The following is a 27594-nucleotide window of genomic DNA, read 5'->3' on the forward strand; positions in this document are numbered from 1 at the left end:
CTTCCTCCCTTGGCATAAATCACTAATGTGTCACTCAACTTTGCAGGATGCTGGTGATGCCAAAGATGGAACCAGTGACCATTTGGAGACTCAGCAGAAGCTCGAACCAACTACCCTTGAAGAGAATAAATCTAATTTACAGGTTTGTTACTTGAAAAGAAAAAAAGGCAACTCAAACTTTCACATTTCTGAAAGTCTAAGAATGGGCATTGAGGCTCAGTGCGGTGACACATGCCTGTTAATTCCAGTACTCTGGGAGGCTGGAGCAGAAGGGTCACAGGCTTAAGCTTCGGTGGGGGCAGTGAGTTAGCAAGATGCTGTCACACACACAAAGGCCAGAAGGTGAGATGCAGCTAGTGAGAAGGCCTTGGGTTCAGTTCACAGTAGCGCAAAGAAGCAAGGGAGGGAGGGAGGGAAGGAGGGAATAGAAAGCCAGTATTTTTCTAGCACTATTAATTATATATCTTAGTTGACATGTTACTAATGTTTCCTCTAACTTAAAAAGTAAATTCTAACATTCTGTTTAAAGTCTTCTGAACAGTCTTATATACTATTTTAATAAAAACTAACCAATATAAGAAAAGAACTTCCAAGAACATTGATGTTTAAGGTCTGTGTATATGAATCATTTGTTTTCTTTGTCTAGGAAGCTGACAGCTGCTTTTGTGGAACTGTGTTTGAGTTTGTTCTTTTTTATGGACTGACTTCTTGTGCCCAGTAATTTCCCTTAAATGTTTTAAGTGATCATGACGCGTTGTGTGTACAGAGATAAACATGAATAGGTGAGGTCTTACGGAGCTGGAAAACAGCAGCATCTTGAATGTAGGTCTTGGGCTCTAGATGCTTGTGCGGATGTAAGCAGAGCGAGGATGTCTCCACACTCCAGAGCTGGGTGGGCACACTAGCGGATGGTACTGCCGAGGCCAGTGATGGTGAGCCTGCTAGAGCTTCCGCTGATGCAGGCAGCCCGCTGTGGCATGCGTGCCTCAGGTTCACCACCGTTAGCCTGGAGTGTTTTCTGGGATGCCAGGTGTACCAGGCTAGAAAAAACAAGAGTAGGGATTGCATTCACTTCTGTTAGGATTGAAACCTCAGTCCCTGGGTAAAACAAGCTTGTCAGCCCAAAGCTCTTTGGCTTAGGTAGACCTCTTGTTCCTCTCATATTTCTGCTATGCTGTTTTCACCTTGAAACTCCATATTCCTTGTTTTTCATAAGCTCATTCCTCTTTTTGACCTTATTTCCTACTAAACCTGAGGTTTCCTTTCTCTCCTGTTTCCTAGGATGTAATTCCTCAGCCTCTGCTAGATGAGTTTGTATCCATGACGGACCCTGCTCGAGCCCAGACCGTGGACACTAACATAGCCAAACAGTGTGCCTACAGCCTCCCTGGGGTGGCACTGGCCCTGGGGAGGCAGAACTGGCACTGTCTGAAAGGCACCTATGAAACGCTGGCTTCTGATGTTCAGGTAGAAGCAACCATTTCAGAGGCAGGCGGCTACTTCATTAGGAGGCAAAGGGAATCTGGTACAGCAAGGCTTGTTGACCTGAGTGTCATGTGCACGCACAGTGGCATGTGTACTGGTCTCTGATGAAATGAAGCTTGAAGTGGCCGACGCCTGGCAGCATCCATTTTGCTTCAGAAATGCCACGTGAGATGTTAGGGATGTTGAATTACACTTGCTTTTTGTGATGCATGTGTCTGCTCTGCCCCCCTAGTGGAAGGTCCGTCGGACCCTTGCATTCTCTATTCATGAGCTAGCTGTGATTCTGGGGGATCAGTTGACGGCTGTTGACCTGGTGCCCGTCTTCAATGGATTTTTAAAGGATCTGGATGAAGTACGCATAGGAGTACTTAAACATCTGTATGATTTTCTAAAGGTAGGAAGAAGGGTTAAAAGCAAACCAGAAAAACCTCTCCTTTTCCAGCTAGTTTTATTAAACCCTGAATAGGTATAGTGTCAGTAAAAAACAAATGCAGTTGCCTGATTGCTTTAGTAGAAATGCACCATCCAGTATTATAAAGCGGGTATTCTTTCATTTATGGGCAGCAGTTTTCTATCTTTCCTTCGACCCTTCCTGTCCTTTGGAGCTGCAGTTCTGTAAAGGGGGGTTGATGCATCGCCCAGCACTCTGTGGAGGTAGAAACCCTGGCCAGAAGTCACCCGGAAAAGAGCCTGGGCTTAAGTCGTCTCAGGTCTGCAGAAAGGGCTTTGTCTGCAGCGTGTTGCTGCTTCCCTTCTTCCATTTTTTTTTCTTTCTCGTCCTTAAGGAATGATTAGTGTAAAAATAAGAGTTTAAAAATGACCTACAGAAACTGATCATCTGCACCCACCTGGCCCGGAGCTGCCCTGCAGGGCTGCGGTGCACTGAGCCGGGCAGCAGACTCCCTGCCTGGTGCAGAAGCCGTCGCAGCCGAGCCGCGGCAGTGGCCTCCGCCTTGGAACATGCAGCAGTGCTGCTTCACCGAACGATGAAAGGAGGAAGTCCCAGGGGGCGTGTAGGAATACACAAGCACACACACCCACCAGGAAAAAGGCTGGGCACGTGCAGGGTGCAGCGATGCCTGTTAGCTGCGGTTGTTAGCTTACAGCCCCACTGGGCCGCAGACTGCAAGGCGGCAGGCCGTGCAGCGTTGCTGCTAACGCCGAGTAGATAATCGGGAGCAGAAGGAAAGGGGGCCCTGGGCTCATTTTGAGGGGTGTATTTTTACTGATATATATCTCTACATTTTTAACAATAGTTGCTCCATGAAGACAAGAGGAGAGAATATCTTTATCAGCTTCAAGAATTTGTAGTGACTGCTAACAACAGGAATTGGAGGTTTCGGTATGAGCTAGCAGAGTAAGTAAAATCCTATTTGGGGCTATGAGAAGGCAGATCAGAAAAAATAATTTTTAATTTTCCTACCTTATAATTGATTTCTAAACCAGCAGTAATAATGTTCTTTTAGATAAAGAGATTATGTTTTATTAAGGTATAGACTAAATTTCAAAACTGTAAGTTAGATACCACGGTCTCTGGGGAAACATTCATTTTCACATGACGACAGGGCTGGAGTCACTCTGGAATTAGAGTGTTCTGCTGTTCTCTAAGGCAATTTATTTGAACCAAATAAAAGATGAATCACCCACTCTTCAATATTTTCCTATTAATCGGAGCAGTTTTTGCAAAGCTTTCTTGAACATTCTGAACACAATCCTCTCTGTAGGGTACATCGTGCTTTATGTACTGCAGCTTCTAAAGAAAATCGGGTGACAGTGAGAGAGCTGCAAAGGTCTAACCCAAATGAGACGATTTTTAAATAAAAATGTTGCCCAAGGTGGCTCATATCTGTACATCATTCCATGTGGAAGGAGTTTTTATTCAGTTCCATCTTGTGCAGGGAAAGGAATGTTTGAGGTCCTGGTGATTTTAGACAGTGTCATTTAAAATAGCTCCCCTTCTCAAGGAGTATGATGTGCTTTCATTATGTGGCGTGGATTTGTTTGTACTGATGGTTGTTTGGGTTTTAGTTTCCGCCTTGTTGAGATTCATTTTGATATCTTTTCATTTTTCTTATCCACAACTAGATCTCAAATAATTGTCTTCCCCAAAGAAATTCATCAGGCTTTTGCAGCTATTCAGGATATGATTTGGCTGATGCCAGGGGCACGCTGGAAGATTTTCTCTTTGCTGTGAGCTTTAATCATTATGCTTAATTTGAGAGATTGAGGTTTAGTCATTATGCTATGTTCCAGGCATACTATTCCAGAAGAATGGAGAAAAACAGGCTCCGGTTTTCCACGACTGCATCGCGCCCTCTAGCGGCTGCCCGTGGCAGGGCTCGTGGTCGGCCTGGCTGGGCTAACGCTTCCCCGAGCCGAGCCGCCGGCTCCATCCCCGCGGTTATCTCCCGCGAGCGCGCCTATCTTCCATCTCTGCCTCGCTTATTGAAGCCTGAGCAGCTGATAAGAATTCTGTGCTCCCATGCCCATGATATTGGTATCTTTTTTTTTCTGAAAACAGTGCTTTTTGATATGAAAGTATTCACCGGCACTCCTGGCTTCTGGCTGTAACTTCCTCCCCATCGCTTTTTCATTTCCTTTGGTTACCGGGATGAAAATCACGCCATTTATTTTCCTACCCTTCTTCCCCAGCCCCGTTTAGAAAATAGCGAGAGCCTTGGTAGTGGGCTTTCTCGGCCAGCTGTCACAATGTTTTTTTCCCTTTTGTCTGCTGGAGGGAGAGCACACACGCTCGGTTCTCGGCGAGCAGACCTCGCCGGCTGACAGCCGAGCGGCGAGCCGCGAAGCGGGCAGCCGCCCGCAGCGCCGCGCTTTCACGCTCGCTTTGCCGTGGCTGCAGCGCCCAGGCGGCCGGAGCCCGCCGCCCTCCGTCGATCTTTGGGCAGGAATTCCAACATTTGGGCTGTTTTTATGTTTAATTGAGTTTTTAAAAAATGTATGTGCTTTTCAACTCATAACCTAAAATTGAAATAGTAAATCTATGTCCATAAATTTCTCAGCCTGTATTTTACAAAGAAAATTCATTTCCTTTTTATTTGGCCTGAATATTTGATAAATTAATTTTTTTTTTCATATTTCTTCCAATGGCCAGTTCGCTTAATTTACTTGCTGGTGGGATTGTTCAGCTCCTGCCAGCCCTTGGGTTTATTTCCCAGCCTGACTATTTTTATCTATGGGAGGAAATGAAAGTAAAGAATCAGTAAGTTGTTTTTTGGACCAAAAATAATTTTGTTTTTTTCTTTCAGACAACTGATACTGATTTTGGAACTCTATAACCCCAATGATGTTTATGATTATTTAATGCATATTGCCTTAAGATTATGTGCAGATAAAGTTTCTGAAGTTCGGTGGATCTCCTTCAAACTAGTAAGGAATCACTGCCTTTTCTGTCCCTGAGTTTTAAATAGGAATATTTATGAACATCCCATTTTAACTCCTTTTTTTTTTTTTTTTTTTTTCTGGACTTAGTTTTTCAGTTCACCTATAAAATGGACTTTTGAATTGTAAAGTTAAGAACTCTATCATGTCAAACTGCAGCGCAGGTCCTTTGTTAAGCTGTGTGCTGTGGTGATGGAAATTGCAGATAAATCATTTTATATATCAGAACCATTAAATAATTGTTTAGTGCTTTGGTTTTTTAAAAATACCTGCAGCTTGGTTTTGTGGCACGTTAGTAAGCAAAAAATCCAGAACAGAAAAGCTGATCCTGTTTTATGTGCCTTTGTCCTGGCCAAATGCTGACAAAGACCATCTCATTTGAAAATAACTGATTGTAAAATACTTTGACAGTATTAAAATTTTATAAAAATGACATGTTTTAAAGGGGGATAATTTAGTTATGCAAAGGAATATATTCCTAAAATTTGGGAGGTTAGCTTAGTATATTTTGCTAATACCAGTACCTTGGATATTTTAAATTTTTATGAAGGGTTTTAACTGAACTGCCATACATATATTTTTCTCTGTGTTCTAATGATTTCTGTGAAAAAAAAATCACTTTCTCTCATGCTTCTCCATTTATTTTAAAGGTAGAAGAGGCATGAAACTCTGCAGCTCCCATGTGCAGTAGTAGTCACCGTTCACAAGCATGGCATTGTTTTAAATTTGCTCTTCTGATATTTTTCATAGGTTGTGGCAATTCTGCAGAAGTTCTATTCAAACAGCGAAGGTGCACTGGGGTTAAATTTCATCAATGAACTCATCATTCGGTTTCGGCACTGCTCTAAGTGGGTTGGAAGGCAAGCTTTCGCTTTCATTTGCCAGGTTAGTGTGGCCTGGGAAGAATCTGCTGTGTGGATGCACTTGCTGCGCAGTGCCGTCAGACTCCAGCCCTTGAGCACTGGCTGGGCACATGGGCCGGGGTTTCCCAGCCCTCTTCTCCTGCAGGAGATGGAGACCATGCCAGTGAGGGGAGAGCCATGCCCAGGGCTGGCCCAGACAGTGCCGAGCAGCTGCAGTGCGCCGTGCACCGTCTGCAGACGGCTGCATGCAGCAGGCTGCTTCTCCCAGCCCTGCCGTTGAGCTCTGGTCAGCCCTGTTGTGTCCAGTTCTGGGCCTTGCCTGCTCTTGCACCTCACCAGCTGGCAGCCTTGTAGGGGAGGGGCAAGCTGGGAGGAAAGGCGGACGGGGGCCGTTCAACCTCAGCCCAGGCCAGCTCATCCAGCCCCTCATCACCCGCTGTCAGCCGGCTTGGAGATGAAGGACTTCTGCTTGGCTAAGGATGCCGGCAGTGATGATGGCTGCCGTTCCTTGCCTGCCAGGCCTTCAGGATGCCAACACACGAGTCCCTGTAGGAGCTCCTGTGTACAGGGTGTGGTAAACTCATTTACGTGTGAACTGCTGTTTTAGATGAAGCATTTGAAGCCCAGAGAGGTTAAGTAACTTCTTTAGGGTCACATAGGAAATATAAAGCCATGATTTGTTTTTCCTTCTGAAGTTATTTTAAACATCCTAATTCTTCATCATACACATTTTCCAGCACACAGAGGAAAAGGGACTCGTGTAATGCGTGTCCAGCCAGGCCAACAGTACCGTGCAGCCAAGGGTGGATGCCCTCTGACCTCAGACTCCAGATCTCCCTTCTCTCCCCTCATAATTCGCCTAATTCCCAAAGGACTCCACAGCGCCCCCTGTTGAGCTAGAGAGGTATTGCGGGGTAATCTGGCCATCCTCTTGAAGAGCCAAGATCCAAACCGCAGGCTACAGAGCACAACTTTTTGTGAACCAAAGGTTGGGATTCCAAATCCAAAATGAAGTAGCTTTGCTTTTATTTTTTTCATTCTTTAAAATTTTAAAAATGTGAACACAAAAGGAAATGACAGCAACTAATATTGTTCAAGAAACATAAATGGGATCTTTTTGTTGTGCTCATTAATTATTAAAGATCTAGAAAAACCACAAAACAAAGGGTACCCAACAGCCAAGAATACCACTGAGGGGTCTTGTTGATCAGTATTTGAGCACAGATTTAGGTAGATGTCACTAAGAGTACAGGGACTGATTTGTAGTTAGACCCACTGGATTTGAACATTTCCACTTGTGCCCTGGGGGGTGGCTCTTTAGCCACCAAGGGAGTGCCAGGTGCCAGACACTGTTTCAGGTACAGGACCCTGGCTGGGCACTGGGGCTGGCCTCAGCTCAAAGAGGGGTGTATATGACAGCCCCGCATGAACCCATACGCCTCTGGTCCCCACTCTGCTGCCACCTGTTGGCAGACCTTTGGATGTGATCACCACATAGGACAGAATTTTCTGCCCTGTGGAGCTGGGCACATTCTGACAACGAAGGCTAGTTGTGAGAATTAAGGAAGGGATTGTACAAAGAACGCTTTGCGGGTAGAAGAGCACTGTGCAGATGCTGGAATGTGCAGTGTTTCCAGGCTGCTTAGCGCTCTGGGCATCAGGGTGAGGCTTAGGATTTGGCAGGTAGGCAGGCCCTGGCCATCAGTGTGTGTGTCCTGGGCAGCGCAGAGGTAGACGGGGAGCGCTTGCTGGCCAGCAGAATACAGCATGACAGAACCAGTGTAGCTCCTCTGCCTGAGGGACCTGCCATTGTACCAGTGAGGAAACTGAGGCATAGAAAGGGTCAGCCACTTACCCAAGGCCATGCTGCTGGCCAGTGGCCAGCTTAGGTTTTGAGCCTGGACAGATCAAATCTCACCGCAGAGCCTATGCTTTCCCCTCTAGTTCTTAAACTATTCAAAAACCAGCGCTAAAAAGTAGCAGCGACATTGCTATTAATGATGCCTCCAGCCAGGCGCGGTGCTTGAGACTTAGAGGTTCCCAGATACATCCCCCTCAAGCCTTAGATCTTGAAACCATTGCTTTACGTGAGAGGCAGATCTGCCCGTCCTGTGCCGGATCAGCGCTGCTTACGTGGGGTGTCTCTCCATTGCTGCAGGCCGTGGTGAGCGAGGAATGTGTCCCTGTGGAGCAGTTTGTTCAGCACCTGCTTCCCAGCCTCCTGAGCCTCAAGTCGGATCCTGTGCCCAACGTGAGGGTTCTGCTGGCCAAAGCTCTGCGACAGACCTTGATGGCAAAGGGTACACATTCTCAGTGAGCTTCGGCCTTGACGAGATGTTCTCCAGGAAATTGGGACAGTTGTCTGATAGCAGACCAAAGATGTACTATGTAAATTAACATGCCAACTTTTATGTGTGATACAATTGTAAAATGACTAAGGAAAGGAATGAATGGCCTTCGGTCTTTATAGAATCTAGAAAGGCAGGAAACTTAGAAATGCTTTTACTGTCATTACAGTACTAGGGATTGAATGAAAGGCCTTCACACTAAGATAAATCCCCAACTTTTTTTGTTTTGAGACCAAATCTTGCTAAGTTGCCCAGGCTTGCAGTTCTCCTGCCTCAGCATCCCAGAGTGCGGGGAGTGCAGGAGTGCACGGCTGTACTTGGTGAAACTTGTAAGTTCAAGTTATGATTTGAAAAATTAGGAAAGATAACAAGCTTCAGCCTTAGCTGTTGTTAAATGTATGTGAGTAAAAAGACATAACCCAACCTAGTTTGTCATTTAAGCCTGAACAAGGCCTGATGTAAGCTGTGTGCTTTGAATGTATTGTTTTTACACCACATGTAGGAAACAGCTTAAGGTCCTCCCTTAAACTCTAAATAGTGTGTGTGTTATCCCTTGCCAACAATCTGTTCCTTCTTCTGTGTTCTTTACATTATAAGGTATTTTGTTATAGGTTTTTTTTTTGGGGGGGGGGAGAAAAAAGCAATACTAACTACTTTTGGTTACTATAATTTTGTTTGCTTGTTTAGAGTCGGGGTCTCACTGTGTAGCTCAGGTTGGCTTTGAACTCACAACAGTCCTCCTGTCTCAGCCTCCCAAGTGCTGGGATTACAGTTGTGAGCCACCATGCCCAGCCAGTTACTATACATTTAAAAATATGCATAGCCATTGTGAGTCCATCTTTAAAATTGAAGAGTTTGATTAAAGTGTTTTATTATTTGAAAGGACTTATGTCTATGACTGTTCTGCCACAAATGATTTATTCTCCTGATATGCAGTTTAAAACCACCAAATTAAAAGAAAACTAGAGTATGTTTTAGAACACAGTTCATGGCACACGATTCACACTTCTGTTCTTTCCTTAGCATATTTTAGAAATGCTGGTAACCCTCATCTTGAAGTCATTGAAGAGACTGTGTTGGCTTTGCAGTCTGACCGGGACCAGGATGTTTCCTTTTTTGCCACCCTAGAACCAAAGCAGCAGGATGTAACAGACACTACTGGCCTGGAAAAGCGAAATTAACTCCTTGGTGATGCTTTGCAGGCTGGTGGCTTCACGCTTGGCACCTGTGGCTTGGAACTTGCAGGTGAACTGAATGTTCCACCTGCTGAAGGAGAAGAGATGTGTGACCTCAGCCATCTACCCAAGTGACTGACCCTTCACTGTCTGCGGCTGTGGACGGAGCCCCAGCTAGGGACTTTTTCAGGTGGCCAAGACCAGTGTTGTGCCGCCTGCACTTCCAGGCCTGACGGGGCCAGTCTGTGCAGAGGTTGTGGGGCACTGGTGGGCATTGGGCCTCCGTGCCATCTGCCTGCCTACCAGCGATTTCTCTGTGACAGATTGTTATTGGATGTCCCCTTGGCCCCAATCAAGTAGCTTATCACATGCTCTTAATTCTTTAACAGACCTGCATATTTACTTCCCTTATGCTTACTTATAAAATCTAGTGTATGATGTTATGTTTTATTTTTAACTGAAATACTGTATATATGTAAATAGCCCTTAACAGGATGAAAATATCAATATTAGCCTCCTGTTAGTGAGCTGAAACAGCACATCATGTAAATTTATGTGCCACTTTGAGTTGCTGCAAATATAAACCAGTTTGTTTACTATTACACAGTGTGATAAATCTTTTTTTTTCTTCAGTACTGGGGATCAAACTCAGGACCTTGTGTTTGCCAGGCAGCACTTACACCACTGAGTTATCTTCCCGGTCCTTTGATAAAGAAATCTAAAGAGTGACTTACTGTCGTCTTTCAAATTCTGTCCTTTTGTTATCAGCTGTACTTGGAGCAGCTCCAGAAGCCCTCAGCGCCCCCTTCCTGCGGGAAGTCTATGCACAGAGATGTGGGCTGGGCCTGGCTAGGGCAGGAAGCTGGAAGTGTTTGCATTTTTATGTGGATATATTGTTTGTAACATGTGTATGAACTCAGGAGGGAAACTGATAGTTGAGATGCGTGGGCATTGACTTCAGGGCTTTAAGAGCTCAGCAGCAATAAATAGGAAACCATAGTTCAGATCAGAAATTGCACAGCAAATCCCAGTTGATTTAAGTTGACGTCAGTGCTGGGGACTTTAGAATTCATGCTTTAAAATGTTGTATGGAGAGAAAATGCCCTGGAATTTAACTTGGCCATTCAGTGACTGTTAATCAGGGTTCCAAAACACCAGCTTCAGTTCTGCAGGCGCACAGGCTGCTGCCATTTTTATTTCTGCTTTTAGCTCCCCAAAGGCGCGGGAGTGGGGGTCCCAGGAACTGGCTGCAGAGGATGTGGGAGCTGTTTCCAGGTTTCCCTCTTTTCTTGTATGTCATTTATTTTTTTTAAATAAAATGTCTGAGACTGTATTGAGTTTCCTGGTAAAAAGCATATCCCTTTTCCAACCCCCAAATTCCATTGATGTGATTCTTTAAAGAGGAGGGAAACTGTCGGTGCTACAGAAAATAAGGTATGTATGAGTGAATTTCAAGCCAGGGTAGCAACAGCATATTTGGCAGAAAATTCATTAAATTAGAGATTACATTAAAAAAAAAAGACAATCTTGTATTTAATACTTGCCCAAAGTAAATAGGTGGTTTTGTTTTGATATCATGAAATTTTTTAGATTTTTGTTTTCTAGGAAACAAGGTTGTCATGTTGTTAAAGTCTGTTGATTTAGCAGCAGGTCGAATTACTTAATTGTGATCTTGTTTTTATACAGAGCTCAATAGTCCCTAAGGAGAACAATGAGCTTCAGCTGGTGAGGGGTAGCCCTGGCATGCTGAACCTCAGCGTGGCTCGTGAGACTAGACACGCTGGCCAATGACCTCGATTTCAGTTCATATGTTAAGATTGTCTGTCGTTTAATACAAATGCCTTTCCAGTGCATTTTGTTTTTAATGGTTGTTATTTCTTTGCAAAGAAAAAAAAAGTTTTTTAAAGCTTCAATTTTATTCTTCTTGTTTTGTAACAACTGGGAGTTATTTGAAATCGTTCTGGCGCCCCTGCCCTTTCCCGGCCTCGTCCCCCTTCGCCTGGCCACTGGTAGCTTTCAGCTCACAGGAGCCACTTTAACTGGAGCCCACAAGTGCGCTTCTGGCTTGCCTGCGCTCAGGCAGTTGGTCTTCGGCAGAGACTGCCAAACACTGCACTTCTGCTTCCGAGGCGGCTGGGAGCCCTCAGGCCGCCCCCCAGGTGGACGCCCCCAGTTGAGCATGTCAGGGTTCTTCTCGCACCTTCCCCCCAGGAGTGACCATTTTTAAATTGGAGGGCTTGATGCCGCTTTGCAAATGTAAATGTCCTGTCTGGGTGCCAAGTCCTCCACCAGTCCGGAGGGCTCTGCTGAAGGGAGTCGTATTTCTGCAGTAGAGGGTTTTCCCTTTATGCTGGAAATATTGTTGAGCCCCGCTTCACAACTCTGTAGACACGCATATTTTAGTTTCTTATGCATAATTCCTCCACATAGTTCGCTGTAAATTATGCAAAGATTGTATTTCAAACAGACCCGGAAAAGAGGGGCCAAGTTTCCCAACAGCCGCAAGAACCCACCCTCCCGTTTCCCAGGCAAAGAAAAGACAGGGGCAGTGGCTGGAAGCTGCGGAGGAGGGGCTGGACCTGGCCGGCACCAATCTCTCTGCTTTTCAGGGCGGCTGTGTCCATTTGCTTTTACTTAAGAATCTAAGAGCTCTTGAAGCTGCTTCTTTGTCCCCAGGCAGAGCGTGGTGCTGCGGGTGGTAAACCATGCTGGTTCTGGGGCTCCCACACGCGCGGGGATGGGGGAGAGTTGGTGGGGGGGGGGCGGAGGACGACCTCCCGAGCCCCGTGTGGAGGCGGCTCCTAGCGCAGGCTTGGGCGTCACAGTCGGGCTGGGCGCAGGCGGCGGGGGCGTTGATGACGCGCGGCCACCGCACTCGAGCAGGAATGACGCGCGCGGACAATGTGGGCAGCTGCGGGGGCGAGAGGAGCGTGGACTAAGAAGCCCTCGGGGGACCCCCCTGCCCGCGATCCTGTGGCAGGCAGGCTGAGCGGCACGGGGGCCCTGCGGTCGCTGGACGTGGCCCCCTCGGCCCAGGTCTGCGGGCGAAGCAAGCAGCTGGCCAGTGACCCGCAGGCGCTTGACCTGGTCCCAGATGTCTTCTTCCTGCGGATTAGGTTGGAGGAGACTGGGGAGATGTTCCGCATGGCCAACTGCCGCAGCGACATGACCGTGCGAGAGCTCAAGGAGGACCTGGACCTGATGGCCGGCATCCCCTTCAACCTCCAGCGGCTGCAGTACCTGGACCAAGGTGTCTCCCACCCGACCCACTCCTACCTTACAAGCGCTCCCTCAAACCCGGGGGTACCTGGACCATTTCTGATGGAGTCCCCAAGGAAAACCTACCTTTAGGAGGGCCCCAGATGTCCAAGTAAACCCCAGCTACCTTGAAACCCTAGTTGGGAGAGCTACTTGGGGTTGTGACCACATAGGGACTTCCCAAGCCCAGACACACTGAGTTCGCATTAGACCCCAAATCCCAAAGCAAATCTGCAGTGCAGTCTATATTAGGCAACATGTATCTACCTTGAACAAATCTTGTTCCTACTGGATCCCCAGATCTCAAAGCCACAGAAGGACAATCCATTGCAGCTTCTTCATAAGGGACCCAAATCCTCCAACCACCCAGATTCACTTAAGACTATAAATCTGAAGCAACATGTGTTCTCATTAGGACCCTAACATCCAGGGCAAACTTGCCACTTCTTCAGAATCCGTTGGAGATACCTCACAACCCTCTGTAGACACATGATTTAGTTTCTTACCCATAGTTCCTCCAGGTGCTCACACCCCAGCTGATCATGCAGACTTGTGACCATCAGCAATGCAGTTACTCTAACCTTCTGTGCCCATGCCGGGGTGACACAACTATCGTGACCTCAGGACCCCAAAACCAGCCTGCCCAAGACTGAACCCCAAATATCCAGGCTAACCCATCACTACCTGAGAACGCTGAATCCTTCGGCAACCGTGTCCACATGAGGGCATGAAATCTCAAAACAAACCTTCCTTCAGGACCCCAAAGCCAAATACAGGCTTGGCTAAACCTGAGCCCCAAATCCCTAGGCTAGCCATATGACCACCAGAACCCGGAGTCCTCCACAAGGTTGTCTGTCTACACAGGGATACTAAAGCCCAAAGCAAACTTCAGCTGCCCAAGGCCCCATGCACTCCACACACTGCCACTTCTGCACCGCAGGTCCCCAAGCTGTCCTTTGGCACAGCAGAACCCTAAGCCTAGGGTGGCTCTCACATCACAGCCCTCACGCAGAAGAGCTATGCATTCTGAGCCCAACCTTCATCTCACTGTCTGGGCATTACACCCCAGCCTATCAGCCACTTCTGCCTAAGGGTGCCCAAGCCCGCAATGCACCTTGCTCATTTCTGGACCCCAAAATTCAAAGCCAACCCTGTCCACATCTGGATACCCTCTGTCCACATATGAGAGCTAGTCCCTGAGTTCATCATGACCACCTCAGAACCCCTAAGTCCTCATAGGAGTTTCAGGAATGAGACAAATCTTACCCACAACAGGACATCAAAACTCAAGTCAAACCTACCCATAGCTGAACGCCTAACCTCCACAGAAACCATCAGCACTCTAAGACAGAAGCCAAACATGTCCATTCAGAAAGGCAAGGTTCAAAGCAAGGCTTGTGCCAGGACCTTAGTACTAAAAGCAAACTTTGTATTTGGTACTCAAATCTTTGAGCCAGAACCTGCCCATCCACACCAAGATTCTAACCAAACCCCGCCGATATCAAGACACTTAAATCCTGGAGCAGATGCTATTACCATGAATAACCCAAATCTCAAAGCAGATTTGCTTTACCCCTAACCCCCAGAGACCTACTATCCAGGGGATACATGAGAACCTTAAATCCCAAGACAAGTCCTGGCCATACAAGGAGTCTACATCACAGAACAGATTTCCCCCAAACCTTGTTTTCATCAGAATCCCAAGTCCAGAATGAATTCTGTCTGCATTTCAATCCCCAGTGTTGACACTAACCCAATCTACATCAGAATGCAGAATTCAAGTTGTGTCCTTGCCCAAGAGCTCAAAGCTATGCCAACCAGACTCAGAACCCAGTCCCTATAGCTCACCATCCCTAAATCAGGATCCCAAGGCACCCTATCCAGACAAATCCCAGGGGAGGCCAAGGATCCTATAGACTCTCTTCTCCCTCTATCCATCTCCTTCCCCCCACCAGAGGTCATGACTTTCCCAGTTCTTATACTATTTAGGATGTGAGAGCAGGATTGAAGCCCAGGGTGGGGAGAGGCTCCATCCTCTCCTCACCCAGCTGAAAGCAATGCAAAGCACTTCAAGAAAATAATGGGGAAAAAAATATCTGTGTTGCTGCACAGAAGGCGAAGCGCCGATATCAGCAAGACTGCAGTCGGATTACCCTTCCCTCTGTGGACAGCATGGACTTGGGAAGCCTCCGATGCGTAGGGAAGGCCAGAAGCTCCTTTCTTTGCATTCTTGCAAGCAAGCTGACCATTTTTCATGCCATATTGTCCTGTAGGAGTCTCAGAAGAGGCTCTTGGGCATTTTGGAGGCTTTATTTAGCAAATCTTGAGTCTAGTCTGCAGTTAACATAAGAATAAAGTGAATCATTAAGGCCTAAGAGCTCCCCAACAAGCAATTGGAAAATTATGTATCCCCAACTACCAATGTCTGGACCCCCTCTGTTCATTTATTTTCACTGATGAGCTATGCTGAGCAATAAATTCAAGGCAGCTAGGAGGGAGAGAAAGATGGGGTGACTTAACTGTGATGTCACAATGCTATCACTTAGCAGTCACTTAGCAACTGCTGCAAGCTTGACCTCTCTCTGTGTGCAGTCCTTACTGTGCTTGGCAAGCAAGTGAGAAGGTGCAGGGAGAAATTTGGGCTACTGCCCATAAATAATCAACCAACACTTCTTCTGCCCACCTCAGAGGCTGTAGGGAGAAGATCAAATGAGATCATGTGTGTGAAAATCCTGAGATGCACAAATCTAAAGGGGTGAGCAAATTCATGAGTGGGGGTCACCCTCCACATCTGTTACCAACTTGGATAATTTATTTAGCTGCTGATAATCAGTGCTGGAGCCCCAGGCAGTGACAGCTTTGTAAAACAGATGAGCTGCAACTTCGCTAGGAGCACATCCTCTCTTCATGCCTGCGTATCCCGCAGTATTTCTGGTAGTTAGGAAGTCAAGTTGTCTTTACACTCATTACTTATTATCCTCCGCTTTCAAGCCACACTCAGGACCCGAGGTAACAGGTCTGCAAATCAGTACGCCTTGTGTACACCCACGCTCTGGAGAACGGCCGCCCAAGTCAGCTAGGAAGCCGCTCTGCCCAGGCGTGTGGACAAGCCTTGATGTGCGCAGGCAGATGGAGGCCCGCTGGCCTTGGAAGGTTGTCATGGGGACTCAAGGATGCGGCATTGATCACAAGCACAGAGGAATGACTAAAGTACCTGGCACATGGGCCCAATGCCACCCCTCCATCAGGGAAGAAGAACCTTCGGGAATTCTGCCCCTTAGAATACAAGGTGACTTGGCCTGGGCACATCTGAGATTTTATGTTTGCCATTGCTTATGACAGAAGTGACTTGTACTGTTATCTTCAAGACTGGAGGTGGCCACCATGCTTCCAAGTGGGCATGTGCCAAATAGGTCAACTAGGCCCAGCTGCCCTTTCTGAAAATGTTCTTCATGCCATTCTCTCCACTGCTGCTTGCAGCCTTCCTCAGGGTCTGGATTCCTGCCACACCTGTGTCTCGGCCCGCTCTTTCACAGGAAGGAGGTGCCTTGCTGGGTGACAATGGGCAGAGGAGCTCTGGCCTCCAGGTGTGGCGAATGTCAGCCTTGGCTTCTTATGTCACCATAAGAAGTCTACTTGGGACCGTCTTGTCCCCCAGCAGCCATCAGCAATATGTGGAGCCATTTTTGACTGTGAAATCGGTGATAGGTACAGTTGGCTTCTGCTGGGTAGAGGCTGGACCTGCTGCTGAATGTCCTGCAGGTAGTAGGACAGAACTATTTCTTTCAAAATGTCACTGGTGCCATGTCTGACAAGCCCTTCCGCAGGCCATCATTTGAATTATCCAACATTTTTTTTTTTTTTTGTCAGTCTCCTCTTTAGTCAGCTAATGGCAGCATTTCAGGAGGAGTTGGTATTTTAGTTGAACGTGTATAACTTGTGTAGGTACATGTTTCCTGGCCTATAATACATAGTTACTTCAGGCTTAAGTAGCTCTTTGTATAGAGTTTTTACCTCAGAAAATTACTTTACCGACTTGTATTCTTTTTCACAACAGGACAAGCTATAATTACAGAATTTTATAAATTGTAGACATTGTTTGTCTGATTGTGTGCGTGTGTGTGTGCGCGCGCGCGCGTGTGTGTGTGTGTGTATGAGCACACACACGCACTCCTTTGGTCCAGCTTCTGTCTGAGCTGAGCCAAATTAATTTTCTAAAAAGCATTAACGACAGCAAACAGACTCATGTGGAATCATCAAATGAGACTTTTCAAGATTCTAAAATTATTTCCGCGATATTTAAGGTCAGATAATCTCTTAGCCAGTGTAATAGTCTGTCTGTAATGCACAAATTGTTTTAAAGGAAAACTTGTTCCCTGTAGGAGATTTAATGGATGACACTACCCTGAGGTTCCATGACATCATTCCGGGTGGAGTTCTTTCTCTATGTATCTGGCATCATGACGGCTGGACAGATCTGGTGGTGGCAGCAGTGGAAGGGGACCCCAATAAGGTGTCTTTGTGCTTCTTTGAAACAATGTTACATGAAGCAACCATAAACTGTGAAGGAAAATCAGGCTTTGGTATGAATATTTGAGTCAAGGCTTCAGAGTAGGAAAAAGAAAAAAGATAAGGACCAAGTCAGGATTATCAAATTCCATATCAAGTGTCTCCTTTCCCTCTGGGTTTATGATTTTACTGGGTTTCTTTATGGATTATAATACACTGTCCCCAAGGACTCAAGGGGACCTATTTTCCCTTCCTATGGCTAGTCTAAAAAGTTGAAAATCTAACACTACTGAAGAAGTCCAGATTATTAAGGTGCAGTGCAGTGCAGTGCAAATCTGTGTGTGACAAGGACACAGGGGTCCACTCTTCTCCAGGGCAAGTCCAGATTTTGGGGATGGCAAGAGGCATGGGCTGTTTCCAAAGCTATTGCTGGGCCCTGTGGGGCTCTGGACCAGGTGGGGAGGGAGCGCAGCAACCAGGAGGTTCCTGATCAGGGAATATGACTCGCTGGCTCCACACAAGCGTACTTTCTAGAGAACAGGTATGGTGGGGAAGAGGCGCTGGAGCTCCCGCGCTGGGTAGGTGTCCGAGAGCTGCTGGGCTTTGGCCTGGGAAGGCCTGGGGGTGGCTGGGGATGCTGCAGGAAGGGGTGGGGACCCTGTCCTGTCCCAGCTTTTGCACATCTTCCAGTACCTTCCCCACCGTTCCTCTTTTGTGCCTGTCTCTCAGTCCCATCTCTCCTCTTCCATGAAGGATTTCATCCGAGTTCTGCTTTTCTGGCTTTTGCTCTGGGTGTGGAGCTATTTTGCTTGGCCTGAGCTCCTGAGTCAGAACTGCCATTGCCTCTGTCCCATGTCTGCCTCTCCTCTGTTCCCTTCTGCTTGGCTCCCCCACCTGACCCCAACACCCAGGGACCCCCATAGCTTTTCTCCCACGCTTGATTCACCCTGAGATGGTTCTGTGCTGCCTTGTTCATCTGGGGGTGAGTTCAGAGTGTCCAAAAGGCAGCAGGGACAGTGGCCACAAAAGCAGACCAGAAGGCCAGAATCCATCATGTCCCCAGGAGGACTTTCCTTGTTCCTGGGCTCCCCTCTGGGTCCATATTGTGATGGCTGATGGCTCACTTACCGACCACAACCACCTTGCCCTGGGCATCGGCAGAGCCAGTTTCTCTCTTCCAAGTGTTGACAGGAACAGCTTTCTGCCTCCCCAGCCTGGCTGGCGGTGCCTGCACGTCCTTCACCCCCCTACCGTGGCATTTCCCACCTTCTCCACCAAGCATTAGGACTTACACCTCTCTTTTCCCATCATGGATCATAACTCGGTTTAGGGTCAGGTAAACTTTCCTCCCGGCAATCCCTGTCAGCCTCTAGCCTCTCACACCTTGTTTTCTAGAACAATCTGCACTCCTGGGAATAACCACACTGCGATTCTTTTGCCCAGCTGTCCTGTCTTGGGATCACTGAAGATTCTTTCTACCGAACGGCAAATTCCGAACGTCTTGAGGGTGCAAAGTGGAAGCAGTGGACGTCTCAGAGGGCTTTTGTGGCGCTGTATGTCACCTCCCACAGAGGGCATTTTGAGGCTGTGCGGTACCTTCTAGAACATGGTAATTGCGGACGAATTTTATCATAGCTAAAGTCGGGGTGGGCACATTATTGTCTCTTCCTGGTCTCTTCTGGTGGCCTCCTGGACCAGACTGTTGTCACCCCTTAAGCAGGGCCCCTGCTGTCTGGGTCCTTCCTAGGAATGTATGTGCCTTCAGGATGTACCAGCTGGAAGCCATGTCCTTCTCTGAACCACACCTCTGGAATGTGCAGGACACTGAGCCAAAGAGTGTGGCCACAGGGTTTCCTTGCATGACATTTCCCAGGAGACAGGCTGCTGGGAGCACCATGTGCTGTTCGAACCTAGAATTCTGCCACGGGCCGCACTGGCTGGGCCCAGCTGCGGCAGCTGTGTAGGGGGTGGGAGGCTGTGAGCTCTCCATCCTTTCACCTCTTCTGATTGTTTCCTAAGCAAGCAGACATCCCCAGCTCTCCCCACTCTCTATTTAAGGGCAACCATATGTCTCTCTCCTTTTTCCTCCCAGTATTGGGAATTGAACTCGGGACCTTGCACTTGCCAGGCAGGCACTTATGCTGCTGAGCTATCCCCTGGGAACCTCTCCATGTCTTTTTGTCCATAGAAACAGAAGCCTTAGCCAGCGGTGTCTCTGAACAAAAGTAGTTTGGATGAACATCTGCAGGAGTGTCCTTTATTCTCTCTGGGTATGGGATATTTGGGAAGGAACGCTATCTGCTAAGATGAGAGTCATTCAAAAACAACAGAGGCTAGCCGGGTGTGGTGGCATGTGCCTGTAGTCTCAGTGCCTTAGGAGGCTGAGGCAGGAGGATGCAAGTTTGGGCAACTTAGCCACCTAACAAGACTGGTGTGTGTGTGTGTGTGTGTGTGTGTGTGTGTGTGTGTGTATTTTAAACATATGGCTGGGCATCGTGGTGCACACCTGTAATCCTAGCACTCCGGAGCCTGAGGCAGGAGGATGGCTGTAAGTCAGAGGCCAGTTGTCTACAAACTGAGTTGAAGGCCCTCTGAACTGCATAATGAGACCCTGATTCAAAGAGTCAGAAAAAGAAACTAAACACAAAACAAAAAGTCATTCCAAAAACAAGTTCTAGGGATAAAGTTCAGTGCAAAGACCCTGGGTTCCATCCACAGTACCGAAAGAGAAAGCCACTTTAGACTATAGTGTAGATGGCCCAGGCCACCGTAAGGAAGGCCGTGCAGGGGGAGCGTGCACCAGGGACTCCCCCCACTGCACCCGCACCACATCCCTCTCCTGCCTGCTGTCCTGCGGCCTCTCTCTCCCAGCCTGAGCTGGAAGCCAGATGACAAGGCTGAGTGTTGGGCCCATAAACGTCTGTGGCGGGGCGGGTGCCGCCGCTGCATTCTCTGCCTCCTCCACCACCCTTCGCTTCTCTCTGGTAGAAGATGAAATATGGGCTTGCCACAGCCCAGTAGTCCTTTAAGCCCATAAAAAGTCATTTTCACTCTGATAGAACTGTGATATATTTGAAGGCACTGGTTAAAAATGACAGCCGGCTTTGCAAAGTTTCCCGTCCTCTGCAGGCGCTGCTTGGGAGGAGAGCTGAGGCCCGTGCTGGTTGTGAGAGCCTATTTAAAACTTTGCCCCACCAACCAACCATAGCTCATAGGAAAGGGCTCCAGAAATGTCAGCTGAATTTAATTGAATTGCTTTGTTTTCTGTGTTGTGATATTTGTTACTCAGTATGTGATACAATGTAACGAGTCTACACAGGGGCACATGGCGGGAACCATCTGTCTCCTGTTTCTGCTGTGAGGGATTTGGTGGAGGTGAGAGCCATCCATGGGTCAGGCGGCTGGCCGTCTGTCACCTCTCCAGGCCCCGCACTATGTGCCCCAGTGAAAACCATGCTGACCAAAACAAGTGTGTTTCTGCCTACGTGGAGTTTAGGAGAAGTGCATAGTCTATTAGTAATAATCCCAGGGTCTATCCATCACAGACAGGGGTGCTGAAGATGAGAGGAGGCTGCTGAGTATGTGCAGGAGGCGGTGTGGGGAGGGCAGGCTTTGGAGGGGTCTTCAGGGAAAGTGAATGAAACCCAAAGGAGTGTGAGCTCTGTGGGGGGAGGTGGGTACCGCTGCAGGAGACATGGCACATACAAAGGGCCTGGGGTGAGTGCTGAGCAGGGCCCGTTGGAGGGGAGGCAGGAGGCAGGTGTTCCTGGAGCCAGGAGTGGGGTAGGAAAAGCAAGGAGGTGGCAGTGCCGGGTGAGGACGGGAATGTGAGTACTGGGTCCAGACCCTTTCCACAGAGCTGCCTCCTCAGCCCTTTGGCACAGGGTCTGGCTCAGTTGCTAAGTTGCCCAGGCTGGGCTCACACTCGGATGTTCCTGCCCCAGCCTTGCAGGGTGCTGGGTTCCCTGAGCCTCTCTCATGACAAGGATCCTGGCCAGCACAGCCCAATCCACTCCTCTGTCTTCCAGGAGCCAGCTGCCTCAGCAGGTCCCCGGTGGGCAGGACAGCCCTGCACGTGGCCGCGGCCATGGGCCGCCTGGACTGCATCGCTCTCCTGCTGGAGCACGGGGCGTCCATCTACGACAAGGACGCCCATGGGGAGACCCCCATTGCCACTGCCCGCCGCCTGCACCGTAAGCAGAGCGAGCGGCGCATGTTCCTCCTGTACAGGTTGGCTAAGTCGGGGGCCAAGGGCCGCAGCAAGCTGAAGGTCTTCAGGCAGGCAATGCCCAGCTGGGGGCTGGGAGGACCCTGACATGGCTCCTGGAAGGCCTGGGGCAGGGCGCAGTGGGGGGCTGTCCAGAGCTCAACCCCACCAAGGCCTCCACCACAGCCATCTGAGCAGAAAAAAAAGACTCCGCTGATTCAGCCCCCAGCGTGCTGTCCTGCTTGCCCAGGGCTCCAGGAGGGTGTAGAGTCCTGCATTGATTTAGTAATTTGTTAGCGACCTCGCAGGTGCTGGTGCCAGCCTGGAATTCTAAGCTATTTTGTACATTGTGTCCAATCCCACTGTTTGGGGTGATAGGAAACCAATTACCTCCTCTGTTTTCTGGAGACCGTCTAATGCACCGGCATAATAGGGGTAATAACAGTAATGACAAGAGAGCTATTGTTATTGTACAAAACAAGTGCCACAGACGTCGGGAGGTCGTGCGTCGTGTGGGCTGTGAATTTCAGTTGGTGAAACCTGTGAAACGAAACGCTGCCCTGGCTGGTAATGTTCCAGACGTTTGGCCAAGCCATCTCTGAGCCATCTACTGACAGATACAGTCAAGGGGCCCAAGTAACAGGGGAGGGGATGGCTGCTGCCCCTTGTCACCCTCACTGAGGGGGACTTGCTGGCCTCAGGTATGGTGGAAGGTGCAGCAGGTGGCGTTCTCAGAGCAGAGAATCAAGCCGCCTCCTCTTCCGGTTGCCCCAGCAGTGCCCCCGGAGCTTTCTCCACCCTTCCTACCTTCTGGCAGACCCTTGCGGTGGTCTACCCTTAACTCAGGCCTTGGTCCTACTTTCCACCGGGGCCCCCTGGCCCTGAGTGGGGAGAGCCAGGCATGCCACAGCAGGGAAGATGAGCCGAAGACTGCCAGATCCTTCGAGAGCTTCCAGAGCAGAAGCCGAGCTTTCTGGCAGCGGAACTCCTGGATGTTTAGTGTCAGCCTGAAGTTTTGAAGAGCGAGGTGTGAAGGGGGGCTCTCCCAGGGGACTGCCGTTCCCTGTCACACTTGATTTGCTTCATTGGAAAAAGGGCCAGACACAACCTAAGTTCCCTAGGGAGGATTTTCAGCCTGAAGCCACAGCTAGCGAACAAGCACAGGCCCTGTGGGGTGACCCGCGTCGCCCCTACCTCCCCAGGGGTTTATGGTTCCTGAGAGCACATCCTGCAAGTCGTCCATTGCTGAAACGCGTGGCAAAGGTCCCTTCACACCACAGTTCTGTTTGCAACCACTTACATTCCAATAACTGGATTTGGCTTTTAAATTAATGGGCCGTGTTTCCTGCTGTCACAGCCAGGAAGATCTGTGTCGACGACGTGGTCTTGCACAGTTTATGTGGCTGGGCCCATCTGTTTGACAATAATAGTCAAGAAAAGAAAAGTTTAGCAGCCACACAGAATGGAAACCCTGCTCCTGGCACATGCACGCACTCTGGTGTCGATAAGTAGACATGCAGCAGCACAGCCTGCTGGGCCAGTTCCCGCAGCTAGCGAGCTGGTGCTGCGGGGCATGGGCCCCTCTTAACCGGTGGCATCAGTCCAGGATGTGTGTCTGGCATGAGCGCAGCCCAGCTGTCTTTGTCGTTGGCAGAGCCAAGTGCCTGGCCCTGGGGCCCATGACTTGGGGGGCAAGCGCTGGATCTTTACAGGCCCCTGATTCAGCAAGACTCTGGGCAAGTTCCAGGCTCTCTGTGGTGATGGTTGGGGTCAGTCTGTGTGCAGGCTCATTTGAACACACTCCTAGGAGCTGGGTGATCATTGCTTAGAACAGTCTGGCCACCCTGTTGGGGACGGGGGTGCAGCTCTGTGGGAGAGCCCTTGCCTAGCCGTGTTGGGCCCTGGGCAGCATAAAAGCTAAAACAATGATCAAATAGCCCGCCTCTCCCAAAGCCCCCCCCATCGCATGGAAATCAGTCCGGGTTGCACCTGTGCTGGTGAACCTATGGCACGGGGGCTGCAGCAGACTGCAGGTATCACTGAGGGCTCGCAGAGGGGTGCTGCCCCTACCACCCACAGAAAACCTGCTGGGCAGGTGGTTGACATGCACTAGCAAATTTTGGAGCTACTTTGCTACATGTGCACTTGCACGTTGGGGTTGCTTTACATACCTGCTGCTCTAGACTCTTGGCCACTCTGGGGACCTCTGAGCGCCTGGGGCTCGGGCCCACCAGGCTTCCAGCGCCCTGCCTTCTCTCCCCTGGGGCTTCAGTGCCAGCTTTTCTTATCAACATGGAGCAAGAGTCCTCTTGGGCTAGTTTCTCCCTGACACCTTGGGGCACCAGCCAGACAGCAAGATCAGACTTTGGGAAGAAACAGGCTTGCTGATGCTGCCTCACAGCATCCTGCTTTGGGACTCTGGGGGGCCGGGTGTGTGACCCAGAGCCTTAACTTCCTCATGCAGTGCGCGTGTCCCCTGCTTCTCACCAAGCTGGTCATGTTGGGGGAATGCACAGCTGCTGGGAATGGAGCCCCCAAGACCCAAGGCCCCGGCAGCCTGAGCCTGCAGTGCCCCGGGACACACCTGGCCTTGCATCTTCCAGACCTGGTCAGAATTCTCTGCCATTTACCATTTGGCACCAGGCCACGTCTGTACCTCTTAGAGCCTCAGTTTCCTCCTGTGTCATATTTGCATAATGAAATCTGTCCCCTGTTGTCACTAGAGGGATTAAATGCAGGGCACAGAACTGACACTTGAAAAATGGTAACCATTATCATTATTATCACAACCACCACTTAATTTGCTTAAAATGTTTACTCACTGGGAATCAATACATTCCCTGTTTCCAGAGAGCCTCGTAAATTCTTCTACAATAAGAGTCTCTGTCTAGAACTAATAATTCCCCCAAGTGGGAGATGAATAATTTCCCTTGCACTTGTTGATTCTGATAGCAAGCAGAGGGGGCCTTCTCCGCAACTTGCGCACAAGTGCGTTCTGAACTCGGCTGGTTCTGCAGGAGAGGAAAACAAGCTCCTGGGGAAGAGGAAAATTCCAGTCACCGGGCTCTGCCTCCGCACTGCGCACTGACTGCCGAAGCAGCCAGCAGAGGGCACAGAAACCCATTAACATTTAGAAAAACACCGGTGTTTGTGCTCATCGCAAATGTCAGAGATGTCGCAGACTGTGCCACTCAGAAAACTCGAGAGCCGGGCGGCGGTGGGGCTCGCAGGTGGGCGTTTCAGCCTGAACCTGGGACTGTCGCCAGGCGGGCACATGGGCCCACAGTGGGGCGCACGCGAGGGTCTCGTGGCATGGCAGAGGACCTGCAGCCCTGTCCCTGCAGCCCTGTCCCTGCAGCCCTGTCTCTGCAGCCCTAGCTCTGCGCCTCTCTTTGACAAAAGGCTCCACCGTGTGGTCGACAAGGAAATCACAAAGCAGCACTTTTGCTGGTGCGGGCGGCATGTGTCAATTCACAAGTGGAAAAATAATCACATCTGGGCCCCGCCTGGGTATGTGTGTGCACGGAGGGCCTGTACAGCTTGCACCCCTGTGAGCTGGCTCTCGGTCTGCAAGCATCAGAATGCTCCGACCCAGCCCAGCCACCGTCCTATAGAGCCCGGGACGGAGTAGGACAGGTTGGCCAAGTCCGGGACAGCTGTTCTTAGTGACAAGTGCCCACCATGGGGCTCGGGGCGGGCGGGGGGTTGTTGCCCAGCTATTAAGAAATGACTGACTCTGCATGGAGAGGCCAAGAGCCAGTCACGAGGCGCTGCACGTGATGCGTCAGGCCGCGGAGGCAGCAAGTTGCCTAGGAGATGCGTGTGTGCTCGCTGAGTTACGATGTTAGAGGCAGACCCAATAAACGTCTCTGTGTGTATCTGAGCAGAAAGGCTGGGGTCAAAGGCAAACCCAGGCTCCTAGCGCTGCGTGAGGCGGAGGGGGTGGGCTTGATGCGCCTGTGCCTGCCAACCCTGGGATGTGGCTCTGCGCCTTGGGAAGGCGCGGGAACCGCAGCACCGTGGAGGCTTCAGTCCTGTGCAGCTGGTACCTGTCTACTTCCGGAATACTTTATTACATCCTCCCAACCTCTTTTCTGTTCAAAATCATCTCTTTCAGTCTCCCTCCACCCCTAAACCACCAGTGTCCACCTCTGTCAATGTGGGTTGTACACTCACATAAGTCAAGCCACGTGTATGTGGCCTCTGGTGTCTGCCTCCCCAGTATCGTGTTTTTGAGGCTTGACTTCATTTCTTTCCATGGATCTACATGAAGATCCATGGTATCTCTGCTTCATTCCTTTTCATGCCTGAGTAATACTCTATGGTGGACCCACTGGCCCATCATCCCTCAACTGGCAGACTGGTGGATTGTTTCCACCATTGCAATGGTGCTCAAGGCCTGGCGTGGGTTTGTGATTTTACTTCTCCCCGGTACACACATAGGAGGAGCAATTCTAACAGAAGAACTGTAATTTTAAAAAAGTACATTAAAAAAAAAAAGTATAAAAAAGACAGGAGAAAGAAATCCCCTCCAGGAGTCCAGAGGCTGGTGTTCAGCAGTCCTGGTCAGGTACCTCCTCCTCCGTCTTTCCTGTGGCCCTGGTAGGCCCATAGCTCCAGTGGTAACAGAACGTGGGGGTTCATAGAGTGCATGGCAGGCCTACCACCTTTAAGGAGTTGGGGGAGTTCAGAGCAGAGCCTGAAATTCCACCTTCCTAAGGCAGCCCTGAGCAGGCTCTGTTCCGCGGCCATTTGTCGCTGGGGACACAGGCTCAGAACAGGCCCGCAGCTTGCCCAGGGACACACAGCACTGGCAGCAGAGTGAAGGCGGATGAGCATCTGCCAGCATCTGTCCTGTGGACCCCCAGGCGGGTTCCCTCTGGGGGGCTGCCAGGCTGGGCGGGGCCGAGGCTGTGCAGCTGGCCTGCGTGGGGCCTCGCGGCGGCCCAGCCGCGTCTGTTCCTCCAGACCTCTGTCCCCGCTTGCCAGGTGCCTGTTCCCAGACCGCAGGGTCGAGGGGTTGGGGTGGGGTGGGGAGCTGGGGGTCTGGGGGACTGGGTGTGGGCTCAGCTGCAGTCCACCTGGGAAAGGCGAGGGCCAGGCAGCACCAGGCCGTGCAGAATGACGATGGAAAGGTCGGAGGTCCTCCGACCCCACGACCTGCTCCTCCCCGGCTCCTCCAAGAGCCCTAGCGCCGGCCAGGACACGCCCCTCGGTCCTGAGCACTTTCTCGCGCTCTCAGTTTTAGAGTCAGAAAGAACACACTTCCGGGTCGGCCTGGAGTTGACTCCCGCCAGGTGGCGCTGCTGTGCACCGCGGTCTCAGCCGAGCGACCACGGAAGACACCAGGGGGCGCTCTAAGACCACAAATCAACTCACCGCACCAGAAAGTTGTTTTAGGTGTCGAGACTTCGACCCCTCCCCCCATCTGAGCTGTGACCCTGCCACGTCCCTTACTTTTCTCTTGTTCCTTATATCCACAGGATTTTCTACTCTTGTTTATTTTGTTCTGTCTTGACCTTTGCACAATTTAAAACATTTAGAAAACCATGTAACTTCATGTAGATCCTATTTTCACATAGAAGTCATAGTACAAAGGTCTGCACACCCCTGCAGAGTCGTCCTCCGGGGCTCACACGCTATGACCTCACAGGCACCAAGGGTTAGAGGGAAACTGCAATTTAAAAAAACCTTCAGGACTTTTTTCTCCCGGCTCCAATGGGGAAAAATTAGTGTCCCTGTTACCCGACTGGACCCGGGGTAGTAAATGTAGCAGGAATGACCGAACCAGCTGCCTGAGGAATTTTCAAGCTGAAGACCCTCTCGCTGTGCTTCTCTAGAAAACGGTAAAGGCGCGCACGCAGGGAAGGGCTGAGGTGTAAAAGGCGCATGCGCTGGAATGACAGTTTTTGCCAAATTACACTTTCAAAGAAACCAACCGCTTCTCCGCGGCGTTCTACAAGCTGCGGTAGATTTCACACCTGGCACGTCCCGCGTGTGGTGTGAGAATTGTACTTAAATAATCCCAAAACGTTTCGCTCTGGTTTTTGTCTGTGTTATCAAATATCTCACTTGCTGCTTGGAACCACCGCGTCAAGTGCTTTTTATTCCCACTGAGCCAGAGGCAGAGGCTGGGGACCCAAAGCTCTCAGCCTTGAAAGGAACGGCCCACCTGAGCAGCTCACTGCGTCCCGGGGCCAGGGGACAGTGGCAAGGCCAGGGAGTGGTGCTTGGGGAGGGACATCTGGTGAGGCCCACAGCTGTCCGGCCCAGTGGGCAAAGTCGAATCCAGACGTGAGATGCAAAAACTCTTAGAGCTTTCTACTTTCCCCCCTTCCCCCTTCCCCCTT

General features: G+C 49.8%; 2 protein-coding genes across 3 annotated transcripts in view; both read left to right on the top strand.

The window, feature by feature from the left end:
* The window catches only part of LOC101560596 (serine/threonine-protein phosphatase 4 regulatory subunit 1), an 85840-nt gene extending 75050 nt beyond the window's left edge, over positions 1-10790 (top strand). For both annotated transcript variants that reach the window (XM_023707526.1, XM_023707527.1), the window contains exons 13-20: positions 47-142; positions 1282-1467; positions 1718-1879; positions 2742-2842; positions 4752-4872; positions 5635-5769; positions 7906-8047; positions 9119-10790. In XM_023707526.1, the coding sequence (XP_023563294.1) occupies positions 47-142; positions 1282-1467; positions 1718-1879; positions 2742-2842; positions 4752-4872; positions 5635-5769; positions 7906-8047; positions 9119-9276 (1101 nt within the window). In that variant the 3' untranslated portion in view covers positions 9277-10790. The remainder of the gene's footprint in view (positions 1-46; positions 143-1281; positions 1468-1717; positions 1880-2741; positions 2843-4751; positions 4873-5634; positions 5770-7905; positions 8048-9118) is intronic.
* Positions 10791-12171: 1381 nt separating this feature from the next.
* The window catches only part of Ankrd60 (ankyrin repeat domain 60), a 33283-nt gene continuing 17860 nt past the window's right edge, over positions 12172-27594 (top strand). The window contains exons 1-4 of the mRNA XM_004647254.2: positions 12172-12520; positions 16911-17041; positions 18481-18646; positions 21066-21315. Of these exons, the coding sequence (XP_004647311.2) occupies positions 12172-12520; positions 16911-17041; positions 18481-18646; positions 21066-21315 (896 nt within the window). The remainder of the gene's footprint in view (positions 12521-16910; positions 17042-18480; positions 18647-21065; positions 21316-27594) is intronic.

Source organism: Octodon degus, unplaced genomic scaffold (assembly GCF_000260255.1).
Source record: "Octodon degus isolate 3935 unplaced genomic scaffold, OctDeg1.0 scaffold00296, whole genome shotgun sequence".
Classification (NCBI taxonomy): domain Eukaryota; kingdom Metazoa; phylum Chordata; class Mammalia; order Rodentia; family Octodontidae; genus Octodon; species Octodon degus.